General features: G+C 54.2%; 1 protein-coding gene across 1 annotated transcript; it reads left to right on the top strand.

Moving 5' to 3' along the window:
• Positions 1-24,827, top strand: MED8 (mediator complex subunit 8). Its single transcript, XM_075914611.1, has 7 exons — positions 1-44; positions 5,472-5,590; positions 9,129-9,273; positions 9,971-10,111; positions 11,811-11,892; positions 19,648-19,896; positions 24,356-24,827. Exons 1-7 carry the CDS (start codon positions 39-41, stop codon positions 24,418-24,420), a joined length of 807 nt encoding a protein of 268 aa, XP_075770726.1. The 5' UTR covers positions 1-38; the 3' UTR covers positions 24,421-24,827.
• Positions 24,828-26,289: the final 1,462 nt, after the last annotated feature.

Here is a 26,289-nt window from a genome sequence, read left to right on the forward strand (position 1 = left end):
GAAGGGGGAGGGGGTCGGTGTCTTCAGAGGATGCAGCCATGCAGGTGAGCGGAGCGGCGGCGGCACCCCCCCCCCCCGCTGAGCCGGCCCGGGGGGGGCTCCGGGGGGGGTCTCTGACGGGAGGGCTGAGGGGGAGGGGCGGGGGCCCCGGGGGGGTCTCTGACGGGAGGGCTGAGGGGGAGGGGCGGGGGCGCCGGGGGGGGGCTCTGACGGGAGGGCTGAGGGGGAGGGGCGGGGGCGCCGGGGGGGGGGCTCTGACGGGAGGGCTGAGGGGGAGGGGCGGGGGCGCCGGGGGGGGGTCTCTGACGGGAGGGCCGGGGGCCCCGGGGGGGGGCTCTGACGGGAGGGCCGGGGGCCCCGGGGGGGGGCTCTGACGGGAGGGGCTGAGGGGGAGGGCCGGGGGCCCCGGGGGGGGCTCTGACGGGAGGGCCGGGGGCCCCGGGGGGGGGCTCTGACGGGAGGGGCTGAGGGGGAGGGGCGGGGGCCCCGGGGGGGGCTCTGACGGGAGGGGCTGAGGGGGAGGGGCGGGGGCGCCGGGGGGGGGCTCTGACGGGAGGGCTGAGGGGGAGGGGCGGGGGCCCCGGGGGGGGGCTCTGACGGGAGGGCTGAGGGGGAGGGGCGGGGGCGCCGGGGGGGGGCTCTGACGGGAGGGCTGAGGGGGAGGGGCGGGGGCGCCGGGGGGGGGCTCTGACGGGAGGGGCGGGGGCCCCGGGGGGGGGCCCCGGGGGGGGGCTCTGACGGGAGGGGGAGGGCCGGGGGCCCCGGGGGGGGGGCCCCGGGGGGGGGCTCTGACGGGAGGGGGAGGGCCGGGGGCCCCGGGGGGGGGCCCCGGGGGGGGGCTCTGACGGGAGGGCCGGGGGCCCCGGGGGGGGGCCCCGGGGGGGGGCTCTGACGGGAGGGGGAGGGCCGGGGGCGCCGGGGGGGGTCTCTGACGGGAGGGGGAGGGCCGGGGGCGCCGGGGGGGGTCTCTGACGGGATGGGGAGGGGCGGGGGCGCCGGGGGGGGGGTCTCTGACGGGAGGGGGAGGGGCGGGGGCGCCGGGGGGGGGGTCTCTGACGGGAGGGGGAGGGGCGGGGGCGCCGGGGGGGGGGTCTCTGACGGGAGGGGCTGAGGGGGAGGGGCGGGGGCGCCGGGGGGGGGTCTCTGACGGGAGGGGCTGAGGGGGAGGGGCGGGGGCGCCGGGGGGGGCTCTGACGGGAGGGGCTGAGGGGGAGGGGCGGGGGCGCCGGGGGGGTCTCTGACGGGAGGGGCTGAGGGGGAGGGGTGGGGGTCCCGGGGGGGGGGGTCTCTGACGGGAGGGGCTGAGGGGGAGGGGCGGGGGCCCCGGGGGGGGGCTCTCTGACGGGAGGGGCTGAGGGGGAGGGGCGGGGGCCCCGGGGGGGGCTCTCTGACGGGAGGGGCTGAGGGGGAGGGCCGGGGGCGCCGGGGGGGGGTCTCTGACGGGAGAGCTGAGGGGGAGGGGCGGGGGCGCTGGGGGGGTCTCTGACGGGAGGGCTGAGGGGGAGGGGTGGGGGCGCCGGGGGGGGTCTCTGACGGGAGGGCTGAGGGGGAGGGGTGGGGGTGGGGGTGCGGGGGGGTCTCTGACGGGAGGGGCTGAGGGGGAGGGGCGGGGGCGCCGGGGGGGTCTCTGACGGGAGGGCTGAGGGGGAGAGGCGGGGGCACCCGGGGGGGTCTCTGACGGGAGGGCTGAGGGGGAGAGGCGGGGGCGCCGGGGGGGGTCTCTGACGGGAGGGCTGAGGGGGAGAGGAGGGGGCGCTGGGGGGGGGGTCTCTGACGGGAGGGCTGAGGGGGAGAGGCGGGGGCCCCGGGGGGGGTCTCTGACAGGAGGGCTGAGGGGGAGAGGCGGGGGCCCCGGGGGGGGGGTCTCTGACAGGAGGGCTGAGGGGGAGGGGCGGGGGCGCCGGGGGGGGGTCTCTGACGGGAGGGCTGAGGGGGAGGGGCGGGGGCGCCGGGGGGGGTCTCTGATGGGAGGGCTGAGGGGGAGAGGCGGGGGCACCCGGGGGGGGTCTCTGACGGGAGGGCTGAGGGGGAGAGGCGGGGGCGCTGGGGGGGGGGGTCTCTGACGGGAGGGCTGAGGGGGAGAGGCGGGGGCACCCGGGGGGGGTCTCTGACGGGAGGGGCTGAGGGGGAGGGGCGGGGGCCCCGGGGGGGGGGCTCTGACGGGAGGGGCGGGGGCGCCGGGGGGGGTCTCTGACGGGAGGGCTGAGGGGGAGAGGCGGGGGCACCCGGGGGGGGTCTCTGACGGGAGGGGCAGAGGGGGAGTGGCGGGGCTTATTTCAAAGCTCTGATCAGCTTTTGCGGAAAAGCGTCCTGCCAATCTAGACGCGCTTTTCCGCAAATGCTTTTAACGGAAAACTTTTCCGTTAAAAGCATTTTCGGAAAATCATGCCAGCGTAGACGTAGCCACTAAATCTAGACTACATCCCTTTTTCAGAAAAGGGATGCAAATTAGACGTATCGCAATTGCTAATGAAGTAGGGATTTAAATCTCCCGCGCTTCATTAGCATAAAAATGGCCATAGAAAAAGTTCTCCAGGACAAAAACACAGGAAGTCATTTTGATCTCAAATGACAATACAAATCACAGAGTAATAAATAATGGTGTAGGTTTTCCACCTACCCTAAATTGCATGAATAGAGCCCTGCAAATCTGTGGATATCTGCTTTATATCCATGAGTATACCATGGTTAATTTTTGCAGATGCTGACAGAAGTTTTATCTCTAGAACCGTGCAAGTTTGTGGATATTTGCTTTATATCTGTGGGGTATTTGCATCCATGGGTGTCAATGCAGATACAGGCAGTCCCCGGGTTACGTACAAGATAGGGACTGTAGGTTTGTTCTTAAGTTGAATCTGTATGTAAGTTGGAACTGGCATCAGCCGCTGCTGAAACTGATCAGTTTCAACCGCGGCTGAATCTGGATGCCAGTTCTGACTTACATACAGATTCAACTTAAGAAACCCAGGCATCCCCAAGTCAGCTGCTGCTGAAACTGATCAGTGGCTGATTCCAGGAAGCCTGGGGCAGAGCAACTCTGTCTTGGGCTTCCTGTAGTCAGCCGCTGGTCAGTTTCAGCAGCGGCTGACTTGGGGACACCTGGGGCAGAGCAGCTGGGGTGCTGCTGGGTTGCTCCAGTAGCGCGGCTCCTCGGCACTACTGGAGCAACCCAGCAGCACCCCAGCTGCTCTGCCCCAGGTGTCCCCAAGTCAGCCGCTGCTGAAACTGACCAGCAGCGGCTGAATCAGGACGCCTGGGGCAGAGCAGCTGGGGTGCTGCCGGGTTGGTCTGGAGCGGCGCTGTGGGACCAACCCGGCAGCCCCCAGCTGCTCTACCCCAGGGGTAGGCAAGAAAAGCCTGGTCTGCTGGGGGGGGGCACTAGCTGCACACATCCCCTCCCCCCCCCCCCGCAGACCAGGGAGACGGGGATGGCGGGACCACCCAAGTCCTCCACGGCTTTGCTCTGTCTCCCTGGTCTGCTGACCTGGGAGACGCGGAGCAAAGCCTCAGAGCATGCCCGCAGCGGGACAGCCCGGGCGCGCTTGAGCTGTCCCCCTGCGGGCGTGCTCCGTGGCTTTGCTCCCTGTCTCCCTGGTCTGCAGGGAGATGGGGAGCAAAGCCTTGGAGCACGCCCGCAGCGGGACAGCCCAGGCGCGCTGCGGCTGTCCCACTGCGGGCATGCTCTGAGGCTTTGCTCCCCATCTCCCTGGTCTGCTGGTCGGGAGACGGGGAGCAAAGCCGCAGAGCACGCCCGCGGGGGACAGTTCAAGCGCGCCCGGGCTGTCCCGCTGCGGGCGTGCTCCAAGGCTTTGCTCCCCGTCTCCCTGCAGGCCAGGGAGACGGGGAGCAGCTTTTCTCGCCCCGGAGGACGGGGGCGGCGGACCACGGCGCATCTGGGCGTCCCGCTGCTCCCATCCTCCGGGGCGAGAAAACCCCCGTTCGTAACTGCGGATCCGACATAAGTCGGATCCGCGTAACTCGGGGACTGCCTGTATTTGCAGCTCGTTTTTGTAGCTACAGAGGTGGATGTGACACCGTTTGTATTGATGCAGCACTCTATGCATGGACAGAGGCAATTATGATGTTTAGTGCCAGTATTTTGGCCTAAGTAAGAACTCTTCCTGGATTAGATACAAGAGTGGTAAAGCCCCTCCTTAGTTTATTTCAAAGACAGCCTGTATGGAACACCCGTAAGTGTTTTTAATAAGGGGAAACCAAAGTGACATATTTGAAATCAAAATAACGGCAATATCCAATTCATACCTTATTTATAGTGATAGATGCAGGAGGGTTGATCTGTTTAGCCTACTGAAGAGATGATTAAAGAGTGACTTCTGAGGAACAGGTGTTTAATAACTGGCCATTCAGTATAGTAGAGAAAAATCTAACATGAGCCAATAGCTAGAAGATGAAGCTAAACACATTCAGAGTGGCTATAAAGTGTAAATTGTTAATAGAGCAACAAACCATAGGAACAACTTATGAAGAGTTATGGTGGATTTTCCATTGCTTGCCATTTTTAATTGAAGATTGGAAGCTTTTCTAAAAGGTAGTCTCTGGGAATGATTGTGGGGCAGTTCTCTAACCTACATTATACACAAGGTCAGACTAGATGATCACAATTGTCCATTCTGGCACTGAAATCTACTAAATTACTTTGGCATGTCGATATGAACACTGAAGATGCTTAAAAATAACAAGTAGTCCTTTGGCACTGTAGAGACTAACAAAAATAGATAGCATCATGAGCTTCTTCAGATAAGATCCTTGTTAATCGCTTCATGGAAATCCCATGTCATTTAAAAAAGCAAAAACCTACAACAAATCTGGTCGATTACAGACTGAATTGTTTATCACTAGCAGACCTACTCAGTCCTTCAGGGCAAGGCCTTGGGGATGTGTCCTGTCCACAGTGGGCCCCCCAACGGTTACTGGTTAACCAGAATTGGTAAGCATGACCTGTTTAGGGAGACACTTCCCGGTTAACTTTTCACATCCCTATTGTAGACCATTCGATGAGTTGATTAATGTTAACATCTCTGATCACCACAGTGTCTCAGAACCTGTCACGGAGTAAAAGTGGCAGATGAAACGTGGGAGCCTGCAAGGGTCCCGGCAGTGGGGAAGGACCTGTGGTCAGAAAGAGACCAAGGGTGGGCAGAGAGAGAGAGTCTGTTACCTGCATATCAGGTGGGTCTGGAGGTCAGGAGTAGAGGTGCTTAGGAAATGGAGGAGAGACCAGCTGCCTTGTGAGCTGCACGAGAATGTGTTGTGGCAAAAGGGAAATGAGTGTGGCAGAGAAAGCCCAGGGATTTTATCTCCAGGACAGGTCTTTCCTGGGAGAATGGGATTGCTCTGTCTGCTAAGGGGCATGAGGTGCTGCAAACGAGTGTGTCTGGCAGGGGGTCGGCACAGGTGGTGACCAGAGCACTAGGCTGTGTCCTAACCCCTCTCTTTCCCACTTTCTGCAGAGGGAGGAGAAGCAACTGGAGTTGTCTCTGGAGGCGCTTATTAGCCAGGTGGCTGACCTGAAAAACTCCTTGGTCAGCTTCATCTATAAGCTCGAGAATGAGTATGATCGGCTCACCTGGTACGTATGTGCATGCTTGTGAGTGCGGGGTGCCACAGCTAGTCTGCCGTGTTGTGCAAGATGTGCTCTTCTGCTTGCTGGAGACCCGACTGCACGTGTGGTCCTTATTTTTTCCACCTGCTGAATCACATGAAAAGAATCGCCACCCACAAAATCTTTCTCAGGGTGTGTCTAGACTACAGGGTTTTGTCGACAAAACTATACCTGCGTCTACACTACCGCTGAGTTGTCGACATAACGTCGACAGGACTCAGCAGTTTTGTCGACGCTGGTAAACCTCATTTCACGAGGCATAACGCCTTTTGTCGACAGAGTTCTGTGGACAGAAAGCATTACTGCATGTAAACTGTCCTTGCGTCTACACTGCCATGTCGACAAAGCAGCTTGCTTTGTCGACAGAACTGAATGTAGTGTAGATGCTCTTTGTCGACAGAAGCTTTGTCGACAAAACTCTGTAGTCTAGATGTACCCTCAGTGTTAACTTTTCATGTTAGCAATGGGGGTGTTGCCACATGGCTGGTAGGTGATTACGGAGGGCAGGGGCCCACACGCTGGGTTTGGCAGATGATCCTCTGAGCAAAGAAGCAGCTACAGGCTTTGTAGAAGTGCAAACTGCTATTGCCTCTAATTCAAGCCGTGATATGCCCACATCTGGACTATTGCACACACTAAATGGATTAAAACTGGCTGAAGGGTTTCAAAATGGACTTGTAAATGGAGAATCATCATCAAGTGGGCATGTGTCCAGTGGTGTCTTGCAGGGACTGGTTCTTGGATGTACATTATTTAACATTTCTGTCTGTGAGCTGGAGAAAAACACATTGTTACTGATAGAGTTTGCAGATGACACAAAAATAGGGGAAGTATTAAATAATGAAGAGACAGGTCACTGAGTGACCTGGTCTCCTGGCTAAGTAGAGTGCAGACAGTGTGCATTTTAATATAGCTAATGTATCTCTATTGGGACAGAGGGTCAACCATGCTTACAGGATGGGAGATTCTGTCCTGGTAAGCTGTGGCTCCCAGGGTCCTGGGGGATAAGCATTTGAATATGAGCTCTCCGTGCTCTGGCCAAAAGAGCTAAATTTATCCTGAGAGGAATAAACGGGAATGTTGACTAGGAGCGCGGTTATTTTGCCTCTGTATTTTGGCACTCTTCAACCACTGCTGGAGTCCTGTGGCTAGTTCTGGTGCCTACAATTCAGTAAGGAGGCTGATTAATTGTAGAGGGTTCAGAGAAGAGCCACAAGAATGAATAAAGGATTAGAAAACCAGTGATAACGTCTGCTATTTTAGTCTCTCTTAACAGAGAGACGGTTAAGGGGTGACTTACAGTCTATAAGTAGCTATGGGGAAACAAAGAGACTAAAGAGCCTTATTAATAACAGAGAAAAGTCTAGCACAATCCAGTGGCGGGAAGTTGAAGCTGTACAAATTCCGACTGGAAATGAATCGTTCTTTTTGACAGAGTGCATTTAACCATTGGAAACGTTTAGCAAACGTCTTGGCTGATTCGCTGTCACTGGCAACCAACTTTCTCGGCTTTCTCCGAATTCACTGAAAGGAAAGATCCGGTTAGATTTTGTCCCTGCCTGGGAATGGCTTTCTGACCTATCTGGCCACGCCACCAGGAGGCCGAGTTCTGGTGGAGGGGATGATCCATCCTTGGCTCTGCGCTGCATCCCTGGTTCGGCGCAGACCTGCCACTGTCGCCTCCTTGGCACCAAACTGGGGCACCCACAGTCCCATGGGAGGCTGGGATCTGCACTGAATCAGAGCCTTCAGCAGAGCCGTAAGCTCCTTCATCCAGCCAGGGATGGAGTCGCTCTGAAACCTGACAGAGTCCAGCTCAGTGTCATTCCGCTCCGGGTTGGGGGGGTCTCTGTCGTTCTTCCTCCTCCCCCCAAGTGCGGCAGTAAAAGTCGTAGTTGTGGCTTGGAGCCGTGGTTCGTGCTAAAGAGGCACTTGGGCCTTGTGCATGAAGTAGGGTTGTGAAATCCTAGTTAATGGTTAGGGTCACCTAACGTGTAACTGGTTAACTGATAAAGCGGATCCCAGTGCGGGGGCTGTTACTACCGGCACCATGAGCCTCCCAGCCCTGACACTGGGACAGCTCTTTGTCTGCAGCAGGCTGCTCCCAAGCACCAGTTAACTGGTCCCTGGGAAGAGTGATGCTTTCACACCCCTAGCATGAAGCTGCATCCATGGCTCTGAAGCAGCCCTTGAGTGGGATTCGCGTGGAGAAGAACGTCTTGAGAAGCCACATTTGCTGTGCGATGGGTCTGTTGTTCGTTCCGCAGTTCCTGGCCTTGGCAGCCATGCGGCCTGACTGCTACACAGGCAGCTCTGACGTTTGTTGCTGTGCGTTCCCCAGAGGCTTGCTATGGAAATCACATGATGGCAGCCCCCTTCTGAAGCAGGTGACTTCTGGGTACTTGTCTGGCTCTGTCAGTCTGTTTCCTTGCTTCTCTGAGGCGGTGTTTAAGTTTTAAGAATGCCTGATAAAGATCTTGTAGGTGTTTGTCTCGATCTGTGGGATTAGAGCAAATCTGTTTGTATCTTCGAGCTTGGGTGTAGAAAACTGATTGTGTGATGGGGATGTGTCCTGGGCAGAAGCTAGAGGCGTGTAGGCAAGAACAGCCATCAGTTGGTTTCGGTATAGGGTGCTGTGTATGTGACCAGCTGTAATGTCCGGGAAGTGGATCTCTTGTGTGGACTGGTCCCGGCCGAGGTTGATGGGGTGGAAATTGTTGAAATTCCTGTAGAATTCTTCAGGGGCTTCCTTGTGATGACATCTTCACCGTCTGGACCCGCGGGAAGGAGCGCCGTGGACTGACTCCTCGTCTGTGCACGTACAGACAAACGCGGCTCGCTCTGAGACTTGTCAGGCCCAGTGGCTGAGTGGCGGAGGCTCTCCTTGCTGCCAAGCGCGGGAGAGCATTGCTGTTTATACCTCACGATTGTCAGAACCCCCAGAAACCTCCTCTGCTTCATTGGCTCTGAAGTGTCACATCCGGCCCTGAGCCCTTCTCTCCTCCCAGTGGGAGCTGACGGGTGTCTCGGGCACAGCCATGTGACATACAATGGGGAGTGAGCATCTCCAGGCCCCGGCTCCCCTTCTCCCCTCCCCGTGATGCTGGGCCTGCCCCGCACCCTCCACCGGCATCCCACAGGGAGGGGCATTGTCAGTCCCTGCTTTGAGCCCTCTGTTCCTGAGAGCTTCCTGGGGCTGGCGATTTAAAGGGGACAAGGCTCGCACCCGCCGTTGCCACTGTAATGGCAGCAGCTGGGGCCCCAAGCCTGGACAGAGCCCTGAAGAGCTGGCTGGGGGAGGCCAGGCCCCACCCCTTCCAGAGACCTGGAGCCAATCCCCAGCTTGCCTAGGGCCTGGCGAAATCTGTCGGCTGTCCTGGAGTTAGGCTTTTTTCAGGACTCTCACAGCCGACCATTGCTCACCCAGCCTGTGCGGCCCCTGGACGTGAGGGTCTCACAGCTGTGAGCACATGCCCGGTCTCGCTCATCCCCTCTCCCTTCCCAGGCCCTCGGTCCTGGACAGCTTTGCGCTGCTCTCAGGCCAGCTGAACACGCTGAACAAAGTGCTGAAGCACGAGAAGACACCCCTGATGCGCAACCAGGTCATCATCCCTCTGGTGCTGTCTCCAGATCGTGATGAGGAGATCATGGTAAGAGCCCAGCAGCTCTGAGCTGCTCCCCGGGGCATACTGGGCTGGGCTTCAGGCACGAGCTCCGACTCCCCTACAGCCTCCTGGTGCTGAACATGCAGCTATTCCGCAGAGGGCAGAGAGGGTGAGCGCTGTGGGGAAGAGTGGCTTATCCCACAGCAGCTGCCACCTGCAAACTTGCACTTCGGGCCCATCTGTGTTACTTGTTCCACTCTGCGAACGTGCAGCCAGAGCCCCCCGAGGGACTACCCCAGCACTGACTGGCCTCCCCACTGGCTGCCCAGCCGCATTCTCCCAGGTTCCCCTTTGCACATTCTGTTGTCCAGACGTGCCACTAAGAACTCCCAGCCCCTGATACTGACGTGTGGCGTGGTTGGGATTGGTTCTGTCTAGGGCAGGGGGCTGGGCTTGATGGCCTTCTGTGGTCTCTTCCAGCCCTATGGTCCTATGATCCCAACTAAACATGACTGTTGTGACCAGTGTCACCCTGGGGGAGAAGAGATCTCAAGCGGCCCATAGCATAGTTGGATACCATGAGGACAGACATAGAACTTATTAGACCCAAATCACTTACTGCTTTGTAGCTCAGATCCCTCTGCAGCACGTTGTTAGCCAGGGCTCTGGCTCCCTCACCTGCATTCCTTGCCCCAGTGGTGTGACTGCTGGGCTCTGAGTCTGGATTGTTGGGTTCTTCCAGCGACAGACAGAAGGGCGTGTGCCAGTCTTCAGCCATGAGGTGGTGCCAGATCATCTCCGTACCAAGCCTGACCCTGAGGTGGAGGAGCAGGAGAAGCAGCTGATCACAGATGCAACTCGAATCAGTGCTGATGCGGCTCAGGTAGGGAAGGAACAGCGAGCTGTCCAGAGAAAGGGTGCAGGTTCCCCGTTTCTCTGGATACTATGCCCTGGTCACTGGTTAGAAGACAGGAAACAAAGGGTAGCAATCATTGATCAGTTTTCAGACTGGAGAGGTACCTGGTGGTCTCCCGCAGGGGTCTGTCCTGCACCCAATCCTATTCAACTCATTCATAAATGATCCAGAAAAACAGGTGAACAGTGCAGGAACAACACTGGCAGACAACTCTCTTGAGTAGTTTTTTATTAAGTCCCAGTAAGACTGTAAAGAGTTACAAAAACATCTCACAATACTGGGTGATTGGGCCACAAACTGGTGGGTGAAATTCAATGTTAAGTGCACAGTAATGTACATTGGAAAACATCGTCCCAGCTGTATGTACAAAATGATGGGGACTAAAATAGCTGTTACCACTCAAGAGAGCAAGCTTGGGTCATTGTGGATAGATCTCTGAAAACATCCACTCAGTGTGCAGCGGCAGTCAAAACAGCAAACAGTATTGGGAATCATTAAGAAAGGGTTAGAGAATAAGACAGAATATTCTATTGCCTGTATGTGTGTGTGTGTGTGTGTGTGTGTGTATGTATATATATATATATATATATATATATATATATATATATATATATATATATTAATAGTACACCCATATTGTGAATACAGCCGCTCCCCGAGTTACGGACCAACACTTGGTCCGTAACTCGAAGTGTTCATAACTCGGATCCCATAGAGTTCCATGGCAACCGCGCTGTTCGTAAGTGCGGATCGCCGTTCGTAACTCGGATTCACATTTACGACCACTTTGGTCGTAAGTGTGGATGGCCGTAACTCGGGGAGCAGCTGTTCTGTGTGCAGATGTGGTCACCTCATCTCAAAAAAGATACATTAGAATGGGAAAAGACTCAGAAAAGGGCAACAGAAATGATCAGTGGTATGGAATCCACTGTCCTATGAGGAGACGGGGACTTTTCAGCTTGCAAAAAGGATGACTAAAGAGGGATAGGATAGAGGTCTATAAAATCATGACGAGTGTAGAGAGAGTGCATAAAGAAGAGTTATTTACTCCTTGCCATAGAACAAGCGCTAGGGGTCACCAAGTGAAATGTATAGGTAGCAAGTTTAAAACAAACAGAAGGAAGTACTTCTTCGCATAGTGCACAGACAACCTGTGGAACTCCTTGCCAGAGGATGTTGTGAAGACCAGGACTTTAACAGGGTTTACAAAAGAGCTAGATAGATTCATGGCGGTTAGGTCCATCCATGGCTATAGGCAGGAATGATATGCCTAGCTTCTGTTTGTCGGGGCTGGGAATGGGCGACAGGAGGGATCATGTGATGTTTCCCTGTTCTGTTCACTCCTTCTGGGGCACCTGGCATTGGTCATTGTTGGAAGACAGGACACTGGGCTGGATGGATCTTTGGTCTGACCCATAATGGCCATTCTTATGTGATTTCTCCAGCTGATCCAGACGATTGGGCTTCATCTCCTCCTAAAGTGACATCACCATAATGACTTCCGGTTGTTTACATGGCTATTCTAGCCCAACCTTTTATTGGCCCTGGCTCCCTAAATGCCCGCAGTCAGTCTCACGGCCCCAGGCAAAGGGTTTCTACACGAGCCTTGCTGTCCTGCACTATGCTGGAAATGTCCTTGCACTTTCTCATTACTCTTACTTTGCAGAAGCAGATCCAGAGCCTGAACAAAATATGCTCAAACCTGCTGGAGAAAATCAGCAAGGAGGAGCGAGAGTCTGAGAGTGGAGGTATCACGTTGGAGTGGAGGTGGGGTGCAAAGGGAGGGATGGAAAGGGCAAGTAGAACACGCACCATAGGGCATAGGCAGAGCAGCAGGCCTTATGGGAGAAGGGTCCGGGGCGGGGGGACGTTGAGCCAGAGAGCTCAGGTTTTTGGAAGGGAATCCAGAGTGCATGAGTTGGGTTTCTGTGGTGGCAGGCGTGCAGTATTCTGTGCATTGGAGAAATTGAATGGACTCAAACTAGCATCTCTCCGAAGAGTTCTGTCCTGTCCAGAATGTCACTTTGCATCCCTGTAGGTGGTAGTGAATGCAGCTCCTGGGGTGTGCCAACACAGAATAAAATAATTGGAGTGGCCGTGCAAGTCCAGGAGAAAACAAGAAACCCCTTAGCCATTTTCTGAATGAGTCGAGAATGTGCCCGCTGGTAGCCTTGCTGTAGACCTGGGCTATTCAACATGTGGCCCGCAGCCCGTTTGATTGCGGCCCGCGGTGCGGTTTGGTTTACGCGGGGCTCAACAAGGGGCCCGCGGGCGGGAGCCAAAACAAAAGGTAGCCGGTATAATGGTCTTCTGTTGAGATGCGTTTTAGTAGTTACATTCCTGGACCGTCGTTGCTCCTTAAAAGTGCTGTCGTAAGGGTGGAAATCAGGTGACTTGCATTTCATTAATATCAGCAGAACTGACATAAACGGGGCCTGTGTGATGTGTAGGCTTGCCTTAATCTTTGTATTCATGCCCATCAGTGTGAAAGAAGCTATTTGCATCTATTTATATATATAGCCCTACCCTAGTGTGATGCATGCCCATGGTTAAGTGTGTTTCAAGACATGAAACAGCCTACTCTGTCTTACTTTGAGGGTATGTCTACACTACAAAGTTAGTTCGAACTAACAGACATTAGTTCGAACTAACTTTCATAGACGCTACACTAGCGCTCCGTTAGTTCGAATTTAATTCAAACTAACGGAGCGCTTAGTTCGAACTAGGTAATCCTCATTCCACGGGGATTAAGCCTAGTTCGAACTTACTAGTTCGAATTAAGGGGTGTGTAGCCCCTTAATTCGAACTAGTGGGAGGCTAGCTCTCCCCAGGTTTCCCTGGTGGCCACTCTGGCCAACACCAGGGAAACTCGTCTGCCCCCCTCCCGGCCCCGGACCCCTTAAAGGGGCACGGGCTGGCTACGGTGCCCGTGCCAGGTGCAAGCCTGCCAGCACCCAGCCAGCAGACCCTGCACCTGGCACGGATCGAGCCACCCACCCGATGCCCCCCAGCCCTCTCCCTCTTCCCGGGACCAGGCTGGCGGCTCAAGGGAGCTTGCCCGGGACTGCAAGAGGCGGGCACCCACCTGGGCTAGTGCGGAGATCGTGGACCTCGTCCACGACCTCCGCACTAGGCACAGGAAAGTGGCCGGCTTGGGCAGGAGAGCTGCCAGCCTGGCCACCCAGGAGCAGGTGTGCATGAAAATCAAGGGGGTCCACTGAGACCCCCGACCCTGAGCCCTGAGCTTACAATGGCCATTCTGGGTCAGACCAAAGGTCCATCTAGCCCAGTAGCCTGTCTGCCGACAGCGGCCAACCCTAGGGACCCTGGAGGGGATGGACCGAAGACAGTGACCAAGCCATTTATCTCGTGCCATCCCTCTCCAGTCTTCCACAAACGTTGGGCAGGGACACCACTCCTATCCCCTGGCTAATACCACTCCATGTACCCAGCCTCCATGACTTGATCTCACTTCCCTTTAAACTCTGTTCCAGTTCTAGCCTTCGCAGCCTCCTGCAGAAAGGAGTTCCACAGGTTGACTCTTTGCTTTGTGAAGAACAACTTTCTGTTACTAGTTTGAAGCCTGCTACCCATTCCTTTCCTTTGGTGTCCTCTAGTCCTTCTTTATGGGAACTAATGAAGAACTTTTCTGTATGCACCCTCTCCACCCAACTCCTGCTTTTAGAGACCTCTATCCTGTCCCCCCTCCGTCTCCTCTTTTCTAAGCTGAAAAGTCCCAGTCTCTTTAGCCTCTCTTCATATGGGACCTGTTCCCAACCCCTGATCATTTTAGTTGCCCTCCCCTCTCCCAGCCTCTCTCTTCCCAGTCTCCCCCAGTTTTGTTCAATAAAGACAGATTCCATTTTGGAAGACATGTTATCTTTATTTTGTACATCAAGAAAAGGGGCTAGGGAAGGGTAAGTGGAAGGAGGTGAGGGAGGAATGGGACACGAGCCCCCGATGGGGAGGACTGGGCTGGCTCTGCGGGCTTCTGGGGGTGGAAGCTCTCCTGCAGCCCCCCGATTGCCCCCTCTCCCCAGATGGCAGCCTGCGGCAAGTGCAGCCGGGCTGATGGCCAAGTGCTGTGATGTGCCCAGTGTGGGTACTCCGGGCAATCCAAGCCAAGACTGCTTTGCAAGCGGGGCACCCCTGAGAACTGTCTGTCCGGGGTGGGGGTCGGGTCCCTTTAAGCGCAGCCCTCAGCTAGCCTGAGACAGCATCTCCACGCTCTAAGTCCTCCTCTGATGCCCTGCCGGCACTGCTTCCGGCCATCCTTAACCCCGGTTCAGGGTCCACTTAATGTGGACATGCTGGTTCGAATTAGCAAAACGCTAATTCGAACTAGTTTTTTAGTCTAGATCCGTTAGTTCGAATTAGCTTAGTTCGAATTAACTAATTCGAACTAAGTTAGTTCGAATTAACGTTGTAGTGTAGACGTACCCTGAGTGACACGGTGTTGAGCATCCTTCCACGTCATCCCAGCCATGCGTCTGCCGGCACAGACAGCCTGGGCCGCGCTCCATGTGGGCTGCTGTTTCTTGTTTTTTCCTTGCTGATACTGTAAGTGGTGGTGTCCAAGATCCAAAAGAGAGGTTTCCTCTGCCTCAGCGGGCTTTCCGTCTCTAAGGCAGATGTGTAGCAGACAGGAAACCCAGGCGGGTGGGGGCTGGGTGGGGTATTTGCTTTGATGTTATCGACTCATTAGTAGGAGCTGTCACATTTCACATTCCACCATGGCCAATGAGAGGCCATGACGCCACTTGTCCTGTAACCCTGCTCTGCTGCAGCACTCAGCCTCCACAGCAACCGGCAGTGCCCTGTGTGCTATGTGGCCCTGGGTCAGCTCTCTGCAGCCCACAACCTGGCCTTCCCCAGCCTTGGTTACTGCTTGTTGGGTGACCCCAACACAGCCCCTGCCCCATGCACCCCAGAACAATCTGACCTGAGCAGCCCAGGCCTCTCCGGGGATACAAGGAGTAATCCAGTTTGTTGCTCCTGTAAAGAGGCAGAAGCACGGTTCACTACTTTAAGTGCAGCTAAGAGTCACTTCAGTTCAGACACAGCACTAAGTTGTGTTAGATACAAGGGAAAGAAGTGGATTAGCTCCTCCGTCTCATTTCCTTCCAAGCACAGCTCTCGGACAGACCGGGCCTTCCCCAGATCTTGTGGCTCTGGAAGAACTTTCAGAAGGGCCTTTATTCTCTGTGTAGTCGGGCAGTTCAGTTTGGTGAGTCGGTAGTTCACTGTACTTTAGGTTTTAGAGCAGTGGTCCTCAACCTTTTCAGGTTGGCGGGCGCCAGGGGGCGTGGCCGTTCGCCCACCGGGCGTCAGGGGGTGGGGACACTTGCCCGCCCGGGGGCGGCCCCCCCATAGCCACGGGGCCGGAGCCGGTCCCCCCCCCCCATAGCCGCGCGCCCGGGGAAGGCGCCCCCTGGCAAGCGCCCGGGGCCGGTGCCCCCCCCCCCCCCCGTAAGTGCCGCGGGGCCAAGGCCGGAGCCGGAACCGGCAAGGGTACGTGCGGCGCACCCGGGGCTGGCACCTGCCAGCCCAGATTGCTCCGCGGGCGCATGTAAAGAGCCCGGCGGGCGCCATGGCGCCCACAGGCACCGGGTTGGGGACCACGGTTTTAGAGTCTCGTGACAGTACCAGTACCTGGTGGGGTCCAGAGACCGAGAAGTGCGGCTTTAAAAGATACGTGTGATGCTCCATGGTCTTCCCAGCTTCAGATGCCCACCCCAGGTGCTTCAAATGACTAAAGAAAAGGCAGCTTTCTTTGTGCTATGCTGTCTGCACCACATTTACTCCCCACATCCAGCAGGAGAGACAAAAGATTTCAAGCCACAGGAAGTTTTGACTGTTGTCTCTTGGAGATCTGAGGGAATCAAAATCACCCGAGGGAAAGAACGGCTGGTCTGAATCAGGTCCAGGCATTTCCAATCAGGAAGTCAATTACGCCAAAAGCATCTGGCTCTGCACTGAGCTCCTGTTCTAAGGCACTCAACTGTTCAGGAGCTAAACCTTCAGCCCCATTGAAAGACAGGCAAAGCCCTTGACAGAGTGCTCCACACAGAGGTCTTAACCCCCTGACATCATGTTGGACCTGAGGACATTGAGTCCAGGCAATCAGAAGGCCAAGATGAGACGTCTCTTGGAGCTGGAAAAGAATTCCCATTTCAGAGTCATCAGATCCCTGGGGTTGTGAATTCAGCATGGGGCCACAGTTGGCTAAGGGGCCACAGCCTAAAACCAGAATAGCTCTGGATCACACCAATGTAAACTATCCAAAGAAGCCATCCAGATTGAGCATTTCATATCTTCCAGTTCTTTCTAGCATGGTGATGGCTCCAGTTCATGTGGATCTACAGGGCACCACAGGTCTGAATAGTTCCTCACCCAGAATAAGAGAGATTAATTGAGAAGCATCCTCCTCAGTTTTCTCCTCCAGACAAAAGGCAAAAATGGGACACTTCGTCCTGAGGATCTTCTGACCTCCACCTCAAAAGTCAGCTATGTGGTTTCCTTCCAGGACTAATTTCACTTTCATCTCTGCTTGAGAGTCTGACCTCAGCTGTATCACGCATAACCTGTCATGCGGTGGGGAGTGGCTCACAACCAGGAGTGCCTACCTCTGGGCAGACTACATCAAAGTAGGGCCGAGACCTCAGCTGGCGGTGTGCTCTGTAATTAGAGTTCACCAAGGCAATACCTTCTGTGGAATCACAGACAGTCCCCTTAGACTCTCCAGTCTGTCTTGTTACCCAGACAAACTGCAGATAGTGATAAATGGCCATTCATACCAAAAAAGAGAGTCACGCTCCCTGTCATGTTGCTTTCTAGATCTCACACTAAAGACAACACAAGTAGTCAGTCTGTAGTAAACTAACTCCAGGTTTATTAGCTAAGAAAAGGAAGTGAGAGTTAGTGAGATGTTAAAGCAGATAAAATATATACACAGGTGAATCACAGTCTAGAATTCCAAATGGTGGCAATGATGTAACAAATTACTAGTTTCCCAAAGTCTTTTTGAGGTACCCAGATTCCCTGGGAATCTCCACTTTGCATCTGAGGCCATGTTTCCACTTACCAGAGGATTGACGCTCTGGCAATCGATCCTCTGAGGTTCAGTTTAGCAGGTCTAGTAAAGGCAAGCTAAATCAAATGCTGAGGGCGCTTTTATCAGCGCTTCCCGTAGCTGGAGTTGAGTATCTTGCATTGATTTTCTCTGCCAGTGTAGACCAGGCCTGAGGCCCTTCCCTAAAAGAGTCCAAATAGCCCAGAGATACAGGATTTTTCCCTGGATCCATGCTTATAACTTCTAGAAAGCAAGCTGATAGGGCCACCACCCAGGGTGTATTTAGGGTCTTGGGTTGCTGATCATGACACAAAGTGACCACTTGGCTTTGAATGCACATGAATAAGTACTTTCTTGCTAAAAATCTTTGTTTGCTTTATACAAAGCTTCTTTCGCATTTGATGGGCTGTTTAGTTAGAGGTATTACAGGGTAAATATTTGCTGTTACGTCAGAACAGGATACAGATAAGCAAAAACGATGCATGTAACATCACATAGTTTTCATGAAGTTTAAATGCCAAATACTTAGACCGCATTTATACTTACCATGCTGGAGACTGATCTTCTGGCATTCGATTTAGCGGGTCTGGTAAGGTCCCGCTAAATCCAATGCTGAGGGCAGCACCGATACTCTGTGATTCATGAGGAGTAAGGGAAGCCGACGGGAATGTTTGCTCCCATCGATCCCCCGCTGTCTTAAGGTACATCAACTCCAGCCACGTTATTTCCATTATTTATGTGGCTGGAGTTGCTACCTTAAGCCGACCTTCCGGCTTTAGTATAGTCCTGGCTGTATTAGTTGATTTTTGAGACACTCCCTAAACTGTTGTGGAAGCATCTGATGTAACTATTAGAGTGGGAGGTGGGGAATCTACTCTCATCATGGGGCTGCTTTTCTGAGCATGGTCTGTCTGGGGATTGTTGCATTTATGCTGTGGTTTAGCAGCACAAACTGAGTAGAAACAAACGTTGGCTTCACTCGGCTAAATTCTGTGTTTTAGCTCTGGTAGAATTCCCACTGATCTAAGAAATCAAAGCTCCTAGGATAACCAGTTCCCAGAGGGGGAGACCTTTGTTTTGTGCTTGCTTCCTAACGCTGCAAGTCTCAATAACCTTTGTGGTTTCCAAAAGACAATGTATACAATGGCTAAGCTGGCTAGCCTTTTCAGTACAGTGCTACTCATGCCCGGATCACTCAATATGTCCCATGAGTGGAATATGCAGAATCCATCTTGAAGAGCTCCAGGTACAAGTGGTAATCGTCATGCCTGTCAGAGCTCATGCAGCATCAGCTGCAATCCTGGGGTAAGTGACATTTGCAGGGCTACAGCCTGCGACCTGGGACGTGCTTTCACGAGTCATTGCTGTTTTCCAAGCCTCGTGGAAAGATGCTGGTCTGGAAGAGTGGCCTTTCTGCTCTTGTTCAGGTCACTTATAATAATGTAATATATGGAGCTGTACCTATCTCATACGCCTGGAAGGGTCCTTGAGAGTCATCGAGTCCAGTCCCCTGCCCTCGTGGCAGGACCAAGAACCATCCTGACAGATTTTGCCCCAGATCCCTAAATGGCCCCCTCAACCCTCGGTTTAGCAGGCCAATGCTCAAGCCACTGAGCTATCCCTCCCCCCACTTCTGAAACCTTCCTGCTGGCCAAACTGCACCCGCAGTGGAATGGACATGCAAGAAGAAAAGACAGACCCCTCTTCCCCTGACCGGTTACTCACCAGTTCTGTAACTGTTGTTCTTCGAGCTGCGTCCATGCCCCCCCCCCTTAGCATTATACTCCAACGTGCTGCTTTCCGGTACGAAGGGACTGGGAAGGTCAGGGCCTTTGTGCCTTGGCTAGCAGCAGAACCCTGCCAACAGGACCAGCTCTGCCCGTGCCACGTGGGAGCACGTGCGCAGCGGGAAGCAGAATGCGCGTGGGCAGCAGGTACCATTCGTATGTCACAGGTGCCTCTGCGCTGTCCACAAAGGACACCTCCCCTCTCTGAACATGCTATCCATGGCTGCGGGGATCGATCTGTGTGCACGGCATGGCCCATGAATGTTCTGTTCCGGAGTGCAGGGTTAATTTTCCAACCATCAGTGTAAGCTGGTCACTTCCTTGCATAGCTCCCTGCTCAGTGCCTAGCATGGCATCTCGGACACCCTTTATGCAGTCTCACGGATGTATCACTGGCGTACCACAGTGTCTGAGCACCGCGCAGTCCTTAGTGAGTTTAGCAGCCTGCACCCTGGTGTGGCAGGGCTATTGTCCCCGTTTTACGGAGTGGGAATGAGACACAGAGACTGACTTGCACGTTCCGTGAGGATCTCCTGAGTGCCACTAGCTCCTTAGCTCGTCCTTGTTACAGGCGCAGAGCCTCCTGGCAGTGGCCAATGGGCGAGGCAGTTGAAATGCTCCAGAAATCTTCTCTTTCCCTGCAGGCTTACGGCAGAACAAGCAGACTTTCAACCCCGCGGACACCAATGCACTGGTGGCGGCTGTGGCTTTTGGAAAAGGGCTGTCAAACCGGAGGCCCCCAGGCTCAGGAGGGCCTGTCCAAGCAAGCCAGCCGGGGGCCAGTGCCATCCTAGCAGGGGCTTCCGGCATCCAGCAGGTCCAGATGTCGGGCGCTTCCAGCCAGCAGCAGCCAATGCTTGGAGGAGTGCAGATGCCACAGGCAGGCCAGCCAGGTAAATTAGCATGGCAGAAGAATGCCTCAGAGTGCTTGGTGCATGGGGAGAAAGAAAGGAGCATCAAAGCCAGCAGTCCTACCCCAAGCATCGTAGTCAGCCTGCTGGGAGGAGCCGGCCCGGAGAGCAGAGGGGTCTGTAGTCAAGCTGGGGGCTAGGGCTTTGAGCGAGACCTCTGGGGGCAAGATCCATGCAGGGAGAGCAGAGAATGCGTGGCAGGGAATGGAGGGGAGCTAGCTTCCTGGGAGACCTCGAGGAACTAAAATCCAGGTAGTACAAAATTGCTCATAGATTCGTGGCAGTTAAGGCTAAAAAGGGCCGTTGTGACCTGCTAATCTGACCTGTAGAGTACCGGCCAAGGACTTCCCCAGTGCCCCTTGCCCTCCGGCTGAACCACACAGCAGGCCACGGAGAACCTGCTTATGTCCCTGGGGGATCTGTGCTGGGGTTCTGAGTGTGACAGCTTCCCATTGGTGCTGTTTTCTGAACAGAAGACTGCGTTTTCTGGCTCTGCCGCGCACAGCTCCGAGTGTAGCTGAGCGCTTGCGCACAGAGTGACGACAAGGGCCGGCGTGGGGGGGCACCAGGGCTGCAGTGTCTTGGGGACCTAGGTTAACCCCCAGTCTGATCCCAGCCGCTCCAAACTAATAACTCAGAGCAGGAGTCGTCAAAGGGTTGTTTCTGTCCACACAGTAACTAGTGAAATGAACCCATGTTCCCCTTGTACATGAGACACCCGAATACGAAGCTTCATCTACATACAGCTACGCAGCTCTTCAGAGCTCAGCCCAAGCCAGGCTAATCTCCCTGGATCTTTCATTGGGTAGCCCCCTGCTGGCCCATGCTCATCCCCTCCACGTGGAATGAGCGAGGATCCCGTTTTATGAAAGGCATTTCCCAGCATCCTGCAGCCAGGAGTGTCAAAATGCACAGCCCCCAGTGGGGACTGCACACGCCATCTTCAGGCAACTGTCTTGTGCCATGTTCCCCCCCAGCAGAGTGTGAGCGCCCCAGTGGTAAGGCCCTGCCCGACCCCCACACACCCTGCACTTTCCTAGCGCCCGCCTCAGAGACGTTAAGCTGTCTGTGATCGATTTGTTTGGACTGTGGTCTGTTAGAGTTTTGAGGACTGCCCAGAGGGGGACAGGTTCTGTGTCTGCCCAGGAGCTTTCATGCTGCACCACTATGGTTCAGATGCCTGACACCAGAGGCCAGCCCACAAGCATAAGGTCTCCCCCTGGCTCTAACCAGGCTACTGACTTCCCAGTCCTTACTCCTCGAATCCCTCCTCTCCCAGTCCTTAATCCCCACATGTGGCCCCCTACGGTTTGCACACCAGAGGCCTGCTGGGGATAAGAAATCAACCAACACTGGATTTCTGAGATGGGCTAGTGAGGGACTCCAGCACAAACTAGTTACATAGAAACTAAATAGAAAAACGCAAGCTCCAAGTTTACACTTCGATAAAATCCCTTTGCTTCTACAAGGGGCTTGTAGACAGTTTTCCAGTGTGCCCCCTGCCCTGGGGGGAATCTGCCAGTTGCCGACTGCCCTCATTTTCACCCAGAGGTGTCCTTTGGTTTCTGGGCGAAAGCCTGCCTCAAAAGGGAATTCTCGTTGAGGTGTCTCGGTGTCTGCTCACTAATGCGCCTCCTCCGCCATGATCTGGTGCCTGGCTGGACTGCAGCTGATGACATGGAGCTGGTTGCCTGAGGAGGTGCTCTTCCCTGCTGTGAGCTGGAGCCAAAGTTGTAGTACAGGTTATTAGCGCAATTCTCCCTGTGTATACACACTCTGTGTGCCTGTTGCATAATGGCCCTCATGTTCAGAACATGCCAAGCTGGGATTTAAGGCCTTACTCACCGTACTTTGCATACTGGGTAATCTTGCACCATAACTTAATGGGTGTGGTGCTCACTCCTGATCTCCCCTGGGGGGGGTGTGACCGTGAATGTCCTATCTGTTACGTCCTGAGCTGCTGGAGTCATCACTAAGGTACTCCACAAGGTGACATTGCGCAGCAGATGTTGAAAGTGGAAGGGAGTTACACAGGTGCTGACTCTTGCTGTTTAGCATTAGAATCTGGGCCCATAGATTTGTGATGTGGACATGTGCTCCAGAAACTCAGCTTTATTCCAAACGTGCATATGTTCAGGGCTCGACAAATAATGCAATCGACTTGCCTGGGCGAGTAGATTGCAACCCAGAAGAGCCGGGTTCAGGCGATCTGCACATGCGCAGATTGCTGGACAGCGCGGCTGGCGAGCAGGGCTCGCTGCGGTTCGGCAAGCCCTGCATATGTTTAATGTCATAAACGGTCCCCCCCTCCCCCCCAAGAAAAAATATTTCAAGTTTCTGAAGGGGTGTTAAAAAGAGGAGGGAGAAAAATTGTTCTCCTTGGCCTCTGAGGACAGGAGAAGAAGCAACAGGCTTAAACTGCAGCAAAGGAGGTTTAGGTTGGAAATTAGAAAAAATTTCTTGCCCATCAGGGTGGTTGAACACTGGAATAAATTGCCCAGGGAGATTATGGAATCTCTATCTCTGGAGATATTTAAGAGCAGGTTGGACAGACACCTGTCAGGGGGTAGTGCTTGGTCCTGCTGTGAGGGCAGGGGACTGGACTTGATGACTTCTCGAGGTCCCTTCCAGTTCTAGGATTCTGTGATTTCTAGCCCTCATGGTTGTGAAGAAACACCTTTGAAATGTAACCTGGCATGACCAATGCAGTAGTGTCTGCCTGAGTCAGCAGCAGCCTGAAACTGGCTCAGAATGGGAGAACAGCTACATTGATCTGAGTGGGGGTGATAGCTACAAGCTCTGCCAATAACAGTGTCAGTGTCGGCATCGTTAGCGATTTCACTGCTGGTCCTGTTAGCAGAAACATCTAGCTAATGTCTCTCTCAAACGCTCCCGCTCCGAGGGTGTGGGAAGCCCCACTACCCACACCTTCTGCAATGAAATGCCAATGCAGTGTCAGTACAGAACTCGGCAGCACACAAACAGCTGAATGAAATTGCAAGGAAAACTGAGCTGGTTGAGCTACTTTTATTTAATTCACTAAAAAACCTCCATTTTCTAAATTGTCCTTGGAGCTGCCTCAGAGTCCAGGGAAGGCAGGTATGACATTTGGGGAAGAAGGTGTCAGTGAAATGAGTGTGGCTATCTCAGTGCCTACCAGTGAATTCCCAGCTGTGCAATGATGGTACTGATGCCAAACACCTGTGAGCAACAGCCTTAACTCTAAATTAACCTTGAGGAAAACAGAGTTGCTGTGTTAGTCATTAATGCTCTGAGATCGCTGTGGAGTGGAAAGTGCTAGAGCAGAGCAGTGTATGACCAGTGGTAGCAAACCTGCCTGCCTGCAAACATGAGAGGAAGGATGTAATCAGCAAGGAGAGGGGAAGGATTTATTTTGGGTGGGACAAGGGGTAAAATGACAAGCAAAAGGAAATTGACAAGGAATGCCAGGGCCACAAAAGATGTTCTCTTGTGGAAGTGACTTGTAGAAGAGAGGCAGGAGTCTCAAAACGTGGGACACTTGCTAAATTAGGCCAATCTCAGGAAGAATGCAGTAAGCAATCTCCTAACTGGATGATTGGGCAATAAAATGAAATTCAGTGACAGATAAATGCAAAGAGCCCATTAGAAAACCTAGACATACAAAATGATGGGGTCTAGATTAACTGTTACCACTTAAGAACTAATTCTTGGAGTCATAAGAGAGAGTTCTCTGAACACATCTGCACAATTTATAGCAGCGGTCAGAAGAGCTACCAATGTTTAGACACATTAGGAGAGCTATAGATAATAAAACAGTGTCACACTATAAATGCATGCTATGCCCACACCTTAACTACTGTATTCAGTTCTGGCTGCCCTATCTCAGCAAAGAGAGATTACAAAGGAAAAGATACAGACAAGGGCGACCAAATGATGAAGGGCATGGAACAGCTTTTGTACAAGAAGGACGATAGAGTAGGAGAAATTAATGAAATTAATAGGCTGCAGGTTACAACAGAAGGAAATACTTCATACAACGCACAGTCCACCCGTGAACTCATTGCCATGGGAGTTTTGAAGGCCAAAACTATAATTGGGCTGGATTAAATCGTTCATGGAGGATAGGGCCATCAGTGCTATTAGACACAATGGCCAGGGACACAGCCTCATGCTCTGGGTGTCCCTAAATCTCCGACTGCCCGGAACTGGATGACGGGACGAGACGGGATGATTCCCTTGGAAGCGTCTGGCACTAGCCTGTCAGAAGACAGGGCACTGGGCTAGGCGGACCATTGGTCTGACCCCGTCTGGCCGTTCTTATAACCACCCTGCCCTAGAGCTGGGGGTTGGGAGTGGAGGACTCCCAGGAGGGCTGGTTCCACACTGCTGTTTGGTGGGACTGTCCTTCGTGGACCCTTTCTTGTATCAGGTGACTGCACAACTCCTCTTTCTTCTCTAGGTAAGATACCCAGTGGCATCAAAACCAACATCAAGTCTGCCTCAATGCACCCCTATCAGAGATGAGCAGGGAGGAGCCTCGTCCTGGCTGACCAAACAGCACAAGCATTGTTCCTGCCAGTTGCCACTCCGGAATTTCCTTCCATGCCTGTAAGATCCCCGCCAGCCTCGTGCATTTCTGGGCGGGTTCTCCCCCCCGGGAGCTCCAGGCTGTCTCCATCCTCTGTGGCTTTATTCAAAGAGAGCTGCTGGGGGCCACGTGCTTAGGGAACCCTGTCTGGCGGCGGGGGCCGAACCCTGTATCCCATCTGGCCTGGTGTGGAGAGGCTCATCCCCTTCACTCGTCCAGATGCAGAAGCTGAATGCCCTCCGAGAACCTCTTCTCCTGGTGTCTGTGTGAAGCGGTCCATGGAGGTCCACTGCCTCCTCCCTCCACCCTCCCACTGTCCAATAAAAACCGTGTTCCATGCCAACCGTGACCACGCCTGTCTGTGTCCAGTCCCAAGGAGTATTGCAGCCTGACTCATTTCCCTTTGGGAATGGCTGTAGAACAGCTCTGCCCCAACCACAGCCATTGTGCTTATTAGACGCGCACAGGATCTTTTTCAGGGGAAAACGCAATGCGCCTCTTTGGTTGAAAATACAGCTTGAAAAGTGGCATGCACACACGTCCTGCAGATGTTCTTGTCATTGCCGGTCTTGTGGCTCAGGTCCATCTAGTGGCCAGCTAGACTGAACAGGAGTGAAGAGCTGGGCTCTGCCAGTCATGGTCTAGTGTGCTGAGACTACACAGCTGTACCCAGAGAACCCTGGCAAACGCACCACGTTTTTATGCTTGCACACACCCATTTAAATCTGTGCATTTTGCAATGTCATGCTGCAATCGTTAATCCTTAAATCGTGTTCATCTCACGGGTTTCCAGTTATCCTTTGATGGCCATTGTCATAGTTACCTCCTGTTTGTCTTCTCACCCTTGTGGGTGTCTGTCTGTCTCCAAGGTTTGTCAAGTCTGCTCATTTGTTTCTAGCTTCAGCCACAATGGATTCTTCCTGGTTGTCCAAGTTTCTTACTTGACCATCTGGGCTTTCAGCTGCACACACAGCCTCCGCTCACCCCAACCAAGTTCCACCCTGCGAGCCATCCTTGCTGCTTGTTAGCATTACAAATTCAGTTGTGCTTCTTGCCTGCCATGAACTATAGAGTTGCTTCCCTGTACAGCTGGTTGCGTCTCTTCCTAGAGAAAGCTCAGAACTAGAACAGCATCCTCCTCAACCTGTCAGCCCCTTTGGCTCCATCACCCAGGCTCTTCTGTTGGAAATCCTGCCCTCCTTTGGCTTTGGTGACTGTCCCCTCCTGGTTCACTTGAATCGCACATTCAGCGTGTCCTTTGGAGAGGGACCCTCATCTGCACTCCTTGGGCTCTCTCCTGGGTCCCCTCTCCCTCGCCACATCTCTGCAGGATAAGCTCATCCACAAATGCACGTTTGACTCCCAGCTGGAGGCTGAAGACTCAGATCAGTCTCTGCCCCAGGCATGTCTCGTATCCGAGCTAAAATCTCGGCCTGTCTGTCTCCTCAGGGATGTTGAGCCATCAGCTCGAGCTCACACTGGCCAAAACTGCTCCTGACTTTCCCCACATCCTCCTCACTCCCTTCTTGGTCACTATGGGGGGCGCCATCCGTCTGCCTGTCACGTGGGCCCATTCCCTGGGCATCATCTTCAACTCCAGCTTCTGAGTCCTTGCATCCAGACTAGGTTCTGATCTTGCCAAGTCTGTCTGCGTAACATCTCTGCGATAAGGCCTAGTTCTGTCCAGCCAAACAGCTAAAACCTCCTGTCTGAGCTTGCCCTGCCTATGTCCATTCTGAGTGCTGCTGCAAAAACCACTTTCCTGGGCTGTTTGACCATGTGACCCTTCTCTGTGCATCTCTCCG

The sequence above is a fragment of the Pelodiscus sinensis genome, unplaced genomic scaffold (assembly GCF_049634645.1).
Source record: "Pelodiscus sinensis isolate JC-2024 unplaced genomic scaffold, ASM4963464v1 ctg65, whole genome shotgun sequence".
NCBI lineage: Eukaryota > Metazoa > Chordata > Testudines > Trionychidae > Pelodiscus > Pelodiscus sinensis.